The 13,212-nt window shown below is 43.8% G+C and overlaps 1 protein-coding gene across 1 annotated transcript in view; it reads right to left on the reverse strand.

Annotated features, from left to right (window-relative positions):
• Positions 1 to 13,212, reverse strand: part of STON2 (stonin 2) — a 112,639-nt gene that overhangs the window by 70,834 nt on the left and 28,593 nt on the right. Inside the window, exon 4 of the mRNA XM_073349345.2 lies at positions 2,531 to 2,728. Within this exon, the coding sequence (XP_073205446.1) occupies positions 2,531 to 2,728 (198 nt within the window). The remainder of the gene's footprint in view (positions 1 to 2,530; positions 2,729 to 13,212) is intronic.

Here is a 13,212-nt window from a genome sequence, read left to right on the forward strand (position 1 = left end):
ACAGGTGGTGGTAACTTCACCCCAGACTCCCTAAATATTGATTTTTGCAGCAATTAAGACAGAGCTCCAAAGAAAGCAACAAAAATGATCAAAAGTTTTGAAAGTAATACCTAGGGGGATCATTTGATAGAGAACTGAGCAGACTCATCTGAGATCAAGTCAGTCTCACATTTCCAAAAGAGCTCAGGGCCAGCTTTTTAAGAGCTCAGCACAAATACCTGGGACCAGATTTTCAAAAGAACTCAGCTCCCACTCAAGCACCTAAAAATGGGCTTCATTTTCAGAAGAAATCAGCACCTAATATGCTGAGCTCTTTTGAAAATCTGCCCACTTGCATAAGGGGGTGTGGATCTCCTTTGAAAAGTCTGGCTCTGATGAAGGATACTGAACAATTTTGACATTCTGACCATAATTACTGTCTGCAAATAATAAAAACACTGTGGATTTTCTAGAGCAGTTCTTTTAGAGAAACATCCGATCTTGATTTTAAAATTGTCAGTCAAGGAGAATCAACCATGACCAGTAGTAAGTTGTTCCAGTGATTAATGACTCACCATTAAAAATGTACATCTTGATTCCAGTCTGAATTTGTCTAGCTTCAAGTTCTAGCCGTTGGATTTTGTTATACCTTTTTCTACTAGATTGAAGAGTCCATTATTAAACATTTGTTCCCCTTGTAGAAACTTAGAGACTGTGATCAAGTCACCCTTTGACCTTCTCATTGTTAAGCTAAATAGATTGAGTTCTTTGAGTCTATCACTATAAGGCATGTTTTCTAATCCTTTAATCATTCTTGTAACCTCTCTCTGAACCCTCTCCAATTTAGCAACAACTTTCTTGAATTGTTGATCCCAGAACTTGATACAATATTTCAGCAGTGGTTGCACCAGTGCCAAATACAGAGGTAAAATAACCTTTGTACTCTTATTTGAGATTCTCCTGTTCATGCCTTCCAGGACTGTATTAGCCCTTTTGGTCACAGTGTTGCACTGGGAGTTCATGCTCTGCTGATTTTCTACCACAACCCTTAAATCTTTTTTAGAGTCACTACTTCCCAGGATAGAGTCCCCTCATCCAGTAAGTATGGCCTTTTTTCCTAGATGTATACACTTACATTTAACCATATTAAACTGCATATTGAACCTAGCTTAGAAGTGATTCAGTTTTCTCTGTATTAGTGACTTGTCCTCTTCATTATTAACAACTCCCCCAATTTTTGTCTCATCTGCAACCTTTATCATTGATAATTTTATGTTTCTTCTAGGTCATGAAATGTTAAATAGTGTAGGGCCAAGAACTGAACCCTGCAGAGTCCCATTAGAAATATGCTTGTTCGATGACGATTCCCCATTTACAATTAAGTTTGACACCTTTCAGTTAGCCAGCTTTTAATCCATTGAATGTGTGCCATGTTAATTTTATTTTGTTCTAGTTTTTAATCAAAATGTCAAGCAACAGCAAGTCAAATGCCTTATCAAAGTCTATTACATCAACACCAATACCTTTAGCAGCCAAACTAGTAATGTCATAAAAAAACAGACTTATCCAAGGACACACAGGAAATCTGTGACAGAGCTAGCAGCAGTTTAACCTCAACCTCTCACTCTCTTCCTCTCTCTTTTCATATGCAGATATGGAATATTTTGATAACGAAGACAAGCAGCTACTTCAGAAAGAGTAAATATCTTCATTGCATTGGTAACACAGATGTCTTGTGTTACTTCTTCTGAGAAGTACAGAACTAATAAGAACTCCCAAGTTCTCCCCTTTGCTCATTGAGACAACAAAATAGAACAATGGCAAGATGCGGGGCAGCCAGTCATTTTACCAGCAACAGTTACATCTTCACAAATATTACTTAATGTTTAAAACCATTTTGTGTCTCATTATACATTGCCAACCCCACTATTCCTTTGCAGGACAATTTGCCCAAGGCTTCTCCAGCTGCTGTAGGCTGAAACCAGGCCCTTACTGACAAAGATACACAAAATAAATAGCTTTCCTCAGCCAGAGTTCAAACAAACAAATGGAATAAGGCTTCCAGCAGCTAGAGTCTTCAAGATTAAGCGCACCTTCTGCACTCAGAACCTTTCAGTGCTCTCTTATCCAGAGCCAGGCTGCTTCCTTTCTGTTCAACTCCTGTAGTACCATCCCCAGCCCCATTTACAGAAGTAAATATATTGCAAGAAAGAATGAAAGAATGAAAGAAAGAACAAAAGAAAGAAATCCAGGAAATAAGGTTGTGCAAGCTTGATAGCTTGTGAAAAAGCTCTTGAATCCCATCCAGTTAACTAGAGATAGGCCTGAGCCAAGCACACCTGAACTTTGAGGACATTTGGATATGCATCTGAACTTAATGGCTCACTCCCATCTCTCTAGTGGGCCAAACCAAAATTGTAGATCCAAATGGTGGTGAAGTTTGTTCTGGCTCTGGAGCCAAACTCTGTACTTCAGTTCTGAACAGATCCAAACCAGGTGAGTTTAGCTGAGACTGTGAAGAGACAGATGTAAGAAGGGATGTTTGTCTTACCAGCTGAGTCTGCTGCAGAAGCCCCACCACTGGTCAGGTCTTCAGTATTTATTGACTGCAAATCTGTGTAGGAGGGGGCAATGCTTTGGCTACTGGTGTCCTCTGAGTTGGTTGTCCAGCTGCTCTCTGAGGCAAGGGGTTGTCTCTCAGAATAATCTGAGGAGGGAGAAGTCCAGCAGGTTGCTCTTGATGGAAGGGCTGGATATGTGAAACAAAAAGAAATTTAGTGAGCTGGATGACACAGAGTTGCAGGAGGGCAGATTTGAGGGGGGAGGGGAACATGAGTGGCACTAAAGATCTTTGGGATAGAGGAGCATGACAGCCCAGTGGTTCATTATCTTAGGAGGGGAAGGCTTTGTAACAGCAGGTTATAACTCATTAACCTTTTAACCTCTGGAGAGCCATGTTCAATTCCTGATTTAGGTCACAATTGTTAGCCTGGACCTTATTTGTTCATATCACATGGCTTGGTATAATTCAGCATGACTGACTGGCTCCGCTGAGAGACAAGCAGGTGTAGAATAACAAGAAGTCAAGAGTGAGGTGCAATGGCAGAACAATGTCAAGGTGCCCAGGACTGGAATAGCAGGGAATGCTTCAGATCAGGATTGTATTACCCTGGCATAGCTCTTGTGGGGAAGCTTGTAGTAGGCCTGGCTCTATAAGTTCCTGGCTTTCCTTTCCCTCATTGTTCTTAAAATTAAAAGAGACTTGTCAGTTTTTAAAAGGTAAAACTTCCCAACGTGTGACAGGTTTCAGAGAAACAGCCATGTTAGTCTGTATTCGCAAAAAGAAAAGGAGTACTTGTGGCACCTTAGAGACTAACCAATTTATTTGAGCATGAGCTTTCGTGAGCTACAGCTCACTTCATCGGATGCATACTGTGGAAAGTGTAGAAGACCTTTTTATATACACACAAATCATGCTTTGTGTGTATATAAAAAGATCTTCTACACTTTCCAGAGTATGCATCCGATGAAGTGAGCTGTAGCTCACGAAAGCTCATGCTCAAATAAATTGGTTAGTCTCTAAGGTGCCACAAGTACTCCTTTTCTTTTTGCGAAGTGTGACACTAACACAGGGAGTTGAACCTGTGACTAACTATAAACCTCAGGCTGAAGAATTCTGGCACTATCATTGGCCACTAACATGTCTGCGCTGATATAGTGAATATGCTTTGGCCACAGTCTAGCTTTCTTTCCTCAGGATCTACTGTTTCATGTGCCCAGAAATGAGACGTAGAGGGCCACATCCTGGTCTCGCTCCATCAGACACTAAGATACATGAGCTGAACAATTCTTTAGCTTCAGTGCAGTTCCTTGCCTTTTGCTGAAATGCTGCTTTGTAATTTCTTACTGGGGGCCTGCATCACAGCAAATATCCCTATATGGAATCATAGAATCGTGGAAATGTAGGGCTGGAAGGGTTTCTTGCCAATTCATCAACATCTTTCCTAAAGTGTTGTGCTCTGAACTGGACACAGCACTCCAGCGGAAGCCTCACCAGTGCAGAATAGAGCATGACAATTACCTCTCGTGTCTTACATACAACACTTTTGTTAGTATACCCCAGAACGACTTTAGCCTTATTCTTAACTGCATCACATTGTTGATTCATATTCAGTTTGTGATCTACTATAACTCCAAGATCCTTTTCAGCAGTACTACTAGCTAGCCAGTTATTCCCAATTTTGTAGTTATGTATTTGATTTCGCACTTCACTGATTTTCATTTTGTTGAATTCAGACCAATTCTCCAATTTGTCATGCTCATTTTGAATTCTAATCTGTCCTCCAAAGTACTTGCAACCCCTTCCAGCTCAGTGTCTGCAAATTTTATAAGCACACTCTCTCCACTCCATTATCCAAGTCATTAATGAAAATATGGAACAGAACCAGACCCCTCCAAACTCCATTAGATATGCCCTCCCAGTTTGACAACGAACCATGACATCTGCTACAATAAGAACAGCACCTGGATAACACCATGACTGGCACTGTATTAACATGTAGATAGAGTTACATGAGAAGCAGGAAAATGGTGACTATCTTCCCCCTTCCTCTAGCAAGGAAGACTGCAACTATTGCAAAGGTATGCTAAATCAGAGTACTGACCCTTCATAAACATAGCTCCCATTTCCTCAGATGTCAGAGTTACATAGTTATTTTTATAATATCTATTGCGATTCAATTGGCTATTGTGTATCATTAGATACCTTCAAATTCATACAAGCCTAGAGCTGCATCTGAAAGGGATAATGAGAATGTTGGGAGAAACTTGACTCAGGGTATAGAGATTCATTAGCAAAGTACATAACTGTGAATGCTAATGCTTATTTTTGTATCGCGTGGGTATCCACATAGAACTAATCTCTCTAAATCCTGACCTGCGTACTTTAGGTTTGGCATAAAATGTGCTTTAAATTCCCTGGGGTATGATTCTCTTATTTGGTTGTTCCAAAGACATCATCAAGAATATGGAAGCGATGCCCTCAGAATATGGCATACTTCTCCATGGAGAGAGATTGACACAGAAGATGCATTGTTACTTTCAATAGAACTGAATACTTTGGCCTAAGCCATCCCATCTTCCATCATCTCGGAAAGTTTTCTTTACTGCATTATAGTCTCATTTCTTAATTAGGATCACCTGTTGCTTCTGATTGTAATCTTAATCTTGGCCCTGCTGCTGCTTTTCAAGTGATTACATCTATATTTATTACATACAGAAGATAAAAGGCTGACAATAGCATGTTGGCTATAACCCCGACTGCTAATCAATATGAAATTTAGGGTACCCTAATTCCTACACTTAGGAATTTGTTGTGTAATCTCTGAACCATAGGTTATGCCCTCATCTCTTAGTGTACATTCAGCTCTCATTAGATTCCATTCATTTGCTGGCACGTTGAAAGATATGCCAAAGGAGGATCTAGCTGTATATTTCTAGTCTCCAGAAGATTAGTCATAATGGGTATGCTGGGACTGAATCTCATGAAGAGAATACATCTTGAGGCATATATAGATAAACTATCCAAACTGTGCCACAACCTCATCATTTTAAGGGTGCATATGTATCTTATCTATATCTACACCATTGCTCTCTAGTGGACAGACTCCAATCTACTTGTATGTATGCGAGTCAACCTGTTGGGCTGGGCTACTAGACTGGTACCCAACATTGCACATGACTGGCTGACAAGCATTGTGTTTAAGGTACATTGCAACAAAATCATTGCAGTTGTGCGATCGCTAAATCTGCTTGGCTAATGGGTAGAGATGAAGCCTTTTAAAATGGGAAGCTGCTCAGAAATGGAAGGTGAGAAGTGTATGGTTATAAGCTCTGAGTTCCCTTAGCAATTGAGTTAGACATGGCATGAAGTGTCTAGGAAGCCAGACTTAAAACTTCATCTAAAATTGTTTTGACACACACAATGTCAGTCAGTCATAGCAGACAGGCTTTTAGGAGTGGTCTCCATAGGTGGCCTGGACAACTGAAATGAAAGGAGCTTTGCTAAGTGTAGTTTGTACATTGATCTTAGAAGATAACTAATCATTTTATTAAAATACCTTAGAGATAAATCAACAGTAAAGAAAAGGACTCAGAGGTATGAAACAAATTAATTTTGATTAATGCAGAAAGATGCAACATTAAATAATTCAAGTGTGGCCAAATTGTTACATTCAGTATTTTACAGAATCAGGACTTGTCTAAACAGGGAAATTGACCAGAATAGTTACTGAGGAATAAGCTATCCCACAACAGCTATTTCAGAATCCTTCTCCTGTGAACAAAGTGATTTTATTGCAAAATAATAACTTCTCTTAGGAAGCACACTAATTATTCCAGAATAAAGCAACTTTTATTCCAGAACAGAGTGTCCACATGGGGAGTTATTCCAGAATAGCCATTGCAAAATAGCTTATTCCTCTATAGTTATTCTTGTCAATTTCCCCATGCAAACGAGCCCTTCGTCTGGTCCCTCACCATTAAAACTTAGAATCCAACAAGGCCTACATTATTTTAATATTGATCTGAAAATACAAAACATGTTTAGCTTTTCACTTCAAAGGCTTCAACTTGTTCCGACTTCTCTACGGACGTCCTGCTGCTCTCACATGTCTCATAATCGCTGACATAGGGCTCCAAAATGAGCCAGTCTTTCCTTGAAATCAGACTCTTAACGTCATGAGGTGTAATGCTGAGATCTGTCAGCTGTGCCAATTCTCAGCAATTTGCTTGTGTTGCAAGGCAATTGACAGAATTGCTCCGATAATGAACCTTCATCCTGTATCACACCTAGGGTACTGACAGTCCATTATTTCTGCACTCAGAGACTTAGACTTTTTTCCTGATATGTATATTCTATCTTGGTTTCCCAAGGCACCTTTCTTAGTAAAATTAGTTGTTTTTTTTACAAGCAGTTGAAGAGGCTTAAGGATTCATTCAGCTCTAATTTCTATGCTACACTGAATTAAAGAGTGAAGCTCATGGCAATGATACATCTAACTGGGAACCTGCTAGCTAAGGCCCGTTAAATGACAAATGTAATTGTTCTGATTATTTACACATCACATTTCTGTGACAAGAGGGTTTGGGTGGTTCCATTGTTGTGCCTTGCCACTTCCTCAGTACCAATATAATGGGCTATGCTAGTCTCATACTAATGATGAGGGGGAAAAATCAAATTCTCTCTGTTTCCAGTTGGATGAAATAGGAAAAGGAAAAAAACAAAATGTGCCACTTGTTAAAGATTTTGGTGTCATTGCATAAAATGCACTGTCTTCCCAGGGAGAAATCCACCCAACCTGATTGCTGCTGGTCATCTATGGATGGATTAGAAAAAGCAAAAAAGTATTTTAACAGCATAGAGAATATGAGTGTTTGCCTAGTGGTGTGGCATGGCCAGATTCATTCAAAAAGATTTTTTTTTTTATAGTTTGTCAAATAAAGACAACCTTTATTATGAGACTCACATTATGTGCATCTTTCCTTTTCCTGTTTCGATTTCCTCACCTCATATTTAAACTTCTCATTCCTGCTTTCAACATCCTTAATGACTCTGCCCTGTCTGTACTATGGAGCCTCCTCTCTTTGACTCCCCTGAACATCTTCTGCACCACCAATGATGCCTGTCTCTATGGCCATTTCTTCCCCCGCCCACTCCAGTCTTTATGCATTTTCCCACCCTCAGACCTGTGGACTGGATGCCTTCCCAGAATGTCAGGCTTCCGCCATTATTTATTTTGGATCCTTTTAACAAATCCACTTCTTCCAGGATAGCCCTAAAATGTGAATTTAATACTATTCTTCAAGTGTCAGTCTTTTAGACTGCAAGCACCTCGGGACAGGGACTCTCTCTCTCTGGGTAGACTGAACAGGGCCAAGCACATTGTCAAAGCGAAACAAATAAAAAATAATATCGTAGCACTGCAAAAATCTGTGACTAAGATAGCATTTCCCTTTCCCGTGGCCTGTGCTGCCCTCGCTCTAAAGGTCCTTAAAATGCCATTTTGCAAGCAGTTCTCAAAACACATTCTCAGCCAATCAGCTGTGCAGCTGCTCAAGTGCAGAAAAAAAAATGGAATATTTTGAAACAGTGCCGCAGCACCGAAAAAAAACATGTTCAGGGTGCTGAGCCTGCAGGACACTGCTCCCCACAGCTGGTTACACAGGAAAGAGATTTCAAACAGTCTTCTCACACCAGTCTGCTACTGATATTCTGCATGTAAGTCAGGGAAGTTTCTGATACTCTCCCAAGCTGTAACCAGCCACTTGCTATTGTTCCTATCTGGGCCGCTAATTACAGGAAACTAATAAGGCCATCACCATAGACTCTACTGAAGGCACCATATACACAGCTAAGGGTTGCAGCAAACTCTACCTGCATTAGGATCTTGCCTTTCTATTCTGCCTGTAATTGCCATTCCAACTAAGGTATCACTGGATGGTGGTCACCCTGGAAAGTCACTGGCCAGTTTACCACTCTTTTATTGGGGCTGAATCTATATAAAAAGATGTGACTTGCACATGAACCCCCAGTGGCATGACTGGAGTTAAAAGATAGTCCACCAGGTTAGAAAGCCATCTCCCAAGAAATGTCCTGCCCTCTCCCCCATCCCAAGAGCTGCACTTCAAAGACTGCCTCCTGCAGTGTCCCTGCTGTCTATGGTAAGACATGGAGACGGGAACTGGGTCGAGCCCATGTCTAAAGATCAGAACCACTGTTTTGAAGTGGATGATGAATAAAGCAGAAGAGCAATGTGCTCCCTTTGGTTAGCTCCCCTTTGAGGGTGGGCTGTGGACTGATGGACCAACTGCAGTTTCTGAATGGCCATAGTAGTCAAAGCAAGTTAGGGTACATTGCAACAATTCAGCATGGAGGTGACAAAAGCACAGCTCACTTAGGCTAGGTCCATACGCTGGAGGAAAAGGTGCAGTCTCCTGTCCAGCCAAGATTAAAAGCAGAATCCAGGAGCAGCAATTAGCTGAGCAGGGGTCCGAGGCTGTGCACAGGTGCCCTGCTGAAGGACAGGTGCCATGAAGAGGAGAAAGGCTGAGATCTTGCCAATTGCTCAAAATGTTTTCAATATTCTTAACTGTCCATCTGCATTCTTTGCCATTTTGTCAATGCAGCACTGGACCGCATGGAGAAGATGGGAAACGCCAGGGCCCAGCAACATTTCAAAGCCCTTTTCTCTTTACCAGAGCACTCACTGCAGCCCAACAAATGGAAGCATCCTGAGAGATGGAGAGAACTATGAGTAGTAGATTCTCTTTTCCCTTCTAATTACCTTTTCTTGTCAAAGCCAGATAGCTTGTGCGCCTCTAACAGGTTGTGCTGGCCCCGTAAAGCAGGCCACAGGCCCAGCCCAGCCAGTTCCCAGCTTGAGCTCAGAACAGTAGAGCTTCACCTCTCAGAATTCCCAGCCTTGATGGGAGCCGTAGGCTTGCCTGCAGTGTACACTAGGAAGAGGGAGAGGGCTGTAAAAGAGCTTCAGGGAGAAGACCAGGAGCTTCACTGCTTCTCCTAGCTCAGGGCACCCGGAGTAGAGAGTCCAGAAATTATTAGAAACCTGGGAATAGGCATAAGGAAAAGAAGCTTTCTCGGGAGGAAGTCTAGGGGTGAGCACAAAAATGGACAGAGCTGTGGGAATGTAAAAAGCAGCCCTGGGGAAAGCAAAGCAGGGACAGTATTAGGTTGAAGTAGAAAGCCTCAGGGCTGGAGCTTTCGTTAGAGACAGGACATGAGCTCCCTTCATGACTCAGAGACCTAGAAGTGATGTGATTTTGTGAACCCTGTAACCAAGGAGGGGGGGGGGGGGTTGCACAAACTCTGGAGAGAAGGACTAAGGGTTTGTGTGCATGGCACGGCAAGGCACTCTAGAGGGGTGTGATGTGTACAGCGCTCTAACCTGCTGCATTCTGACTGCCCGTGGAGACCCTGCTAGCGCATACTAAAAGGTACCTAGTTTGTGTTAATATAGACCTGTTTGAAACAGGACTATGTTCACATGAACTAAGTACCTTCTAGTTTGCATCAGCAGGGTCTACATAGGGCAGTTAGAATGCAGAAGGTTAGAGCGCTCTACATTTCACACCCCTCAAATGGACTGTATCATGCTGTGTAGCCAAGCCCTACATGATTGAGTAAGTCTCTTCCTTCCTTTCCTGATTATTTAGATAGAAGCAGACAGGAGGCACCGCTGCCAAAAATACACACTTGGAAAGTGGCCACATGGGCTAGAACAGCCACAACAACTTTATACCTTGGGTAGCTCCTCCCCCCTTCAGAGGACTGTGTCATTTGATGTGAAGATTTTGTATATTCAGAAGGCTAGAAGTCAGTGGAGCTATGATGAATTACACCAGCTAAGGATCTAGCTTAGAGTCTTTAGATGCAGACTTCAAAAGAAATCAATGAGAACTTATGACAAAAACAAAACACTTATTATCTCAGGGTTGTGCTTTGTTTCTGCTGCTTTGATGCTTCCTCAGACATTAAGTGCAGCACTAGGAAGATAGCAGTGAGCACTGATGGAAACTAACTTGTCATTAGAGTTCTGCCATTTACTTCTACTTTCCACGCTGCTGGACTGCAAACAATACTGAAATCTTCTCCATGCCCAGAGCCTCTAGATTAGAATTGACATAGGATCATCTCTCCATTGTTGAGGAGGCCAAGCCCGCTTTAAAACCAGTTCTAAAAGTGTGCCATAACAGTCATGCCCAGAAGTTCCCTCTCCCCCAGGAAAGCCTATGTCAACACAGCCAAGCCTTTCTCTGCCTTTCATATTACACTGATTCAATGCTTGGCAGGAGTACTTGATGTGGAGAGAACAGTGGAGTTGTGCAGAAACACAGAGTGCAGGGGTACAGACTACAGAACCAAGGACACAGGCCCATTCTGAGTGGCAGAGATATCCTTCACAGGTCTCTCCTTATGCACACGGCAACAGGAGCAGCCAGATTCTCACACAGACCCCAGCTCCACTCGGCCAGATCTGGGCAGGGATCTAGCAGCAGGTGCAACAGGGAAGTCACCTCTAAAACAAGGGACTAAAATCACATTAAAGCTCAGTTGCCCAAAAGCAGGCACCTTTGCCAATCAGTCCTGCCTTCAAATTGGGAAGAGGGGGAGGAAAAAAGGAGAGGAGTGTGCTCACATCCAGGGAATGGCAGAAAGCAGAAGACGTGTCTCTCCCCACCTTGGGGAGGGGAAAGACAGAATATGGTGTTTGCGGGAATGGCATCTCAGAGCCAGACAAAGCTGTTTATTACTCCTTTGCCAAGTGTGATGCTGGCTTCCAGAGCAACTTTGGAGATTTCCCCTTGCAGAATAGGTGGGGATAAGGCACCTTACAAAGGGGAAGCAGTAGAGTCAGGTGAGGATATGGTGGGGTGGGGGACACATGGGTGACACGGTGCTGCCAAGCCTGAACCACGAGGGGTCACTGAGCGATGGGACAGTTTGGAATGATAGCGTGTTTGTTGCTCATGCCCTAATGTCATGTGGTGTGAAGTACAAGCTGAATCATGCTGACAGAGCTCTGTGGTGGAAACCTGTCCTAATTCTCCAGAGGGCTTATCTCCCCCACTCTCACAGCCCTGACTTGGGGCATACCACAGGGTTATCCACCCCTTCTTGAAAGATAGGAAAGCTCCAACCACTATTCACTGAACTCTCTGTACCACATATGCTCCATTTATGGACCTGTTCTCTGCTGTCTCCACCCACTCCATGGGACTGAACTCTCCAACCTCATTGGCTCAGCAGAGCAGTTTGAGGCAGGTGATGGGAGAAAATATCACACCCCAAGACTTGGATCTTGGAGCAGTGTCGGGATGGACAAGCCCTTGATTTTTCTGAACCAGCATTAGAACAAGTGGCCATTTATGGCCCCTTCTCATCAGCATTCCAGACAGCTAACTGGTCCATAACAAAGTGTAGTGACCTACATGAGCTGTCCTCTCCCCCTGACACTGACTAGGAAAGGAACAATTGGCAGAAGCAATTCAGCGATTGGGATGATGTATCAGGGAAAACACCAAAGCAGCAGCCCCAGAGCCGTCCCTACCCATATGCAAAGGTGCCCTACGCAGCTGCCTGCTGTTCCAGCCCCTGCTCTACCTCTTCCCATGGCCTCTGCCCCAGCCCCACCTCTTCCCACCCCTGCTCTGCCCCACTCCCGCTCCAACTCCACCCCTTCCCCAAAGTCCCTACCCTTCTCTGCCCCAGCCCTGCCCCCACTCCCCTGAGGACTGCAGCAGGGGAAGGGCCTGCATTCACTGATGGTGGTAAGTGGAGCGACCCGGCCCCAGCCGTGCTGCTGGTGAGTGCTGGGGGGGCGGTTCCCCCCAAACCCCAAGGCTGGGAGCCAGGGGAGCAGGCGGGGGCCGCCTGCACTCACCGGGCAGCAGGAAGTGAAGCAATAGGAAGTGAAGCCCCAACCCGCTCCACTCCGTCGGTAAGTGCTGGGGGGCGCTTTCCTCCCTGCCCCCCAAGCCTGCTCCTGCTCCCCTGCGAAGGCCTGGGGCCAGCCCCTCCCACTCCGCGGAGGCCTGCCCCCCCCACGGGAGGGTTGTGTAGGGCACCAAAATGGCAAGGCATGGCCCTGAGCAGCCCCATCTTGAAGACAAAGGTGGACATCTAGGTCACCAGTATGAATGTAGCTGTTTGGTGGCCTACTGTACATGAGTTGGTACAGTCTTATTCCATTTTCCAGTGGACAGGCATCCTTATCACTAAAACCACCACTGCCATTGTCCTCCGCCTTCCCTTCCCTGGCTCCCCCACCCCAACCACCTTGTTGGAAGTCTCAACGGAGAAGCCAAGGATTAGATAGCCCATGGAGACTTAATTTACCCTTTCACCCTTCACTCATTTCCCCCTTCATCTTCTGTGCTGCTGTTGATAAACCCACAGGTTAATCTTAGCTCAGCCTTGACCTATCATGTCTCAAATGGCCAGTTTCTCTCCCAAAGGTGTTATCAAACACAGAATGTAGTTGATACAGAAAGGAGGAGCACAGATGAGTTATAGTTTGAAACCATGCTACTATCAACTGTGTTTAATCTCAACTATGACTTGCACAGGTTTCAGAGTATCAGCCGTGTTAGTCTGTATCTGCAAAAAGAAAAGGAGTACTTGTGGTACCTTAGAGACTAACAAATTTATTTGAG

The sequence above is a fragment of the Lepidochelys kempii genome, chromosome 6 (genome assembly GCF_965140285.1).
Source record: "Lepidochelys kempii isolate rLepKem1 chromosome 6, rLepKem1.hap1, whole genome shotgun sequence".
Lineage (NCBI taxonomy): Eukaryota > Metazoa > Chordata > Testudines > Cheloniidae > Lepidochelys > Lepidochelys kempii.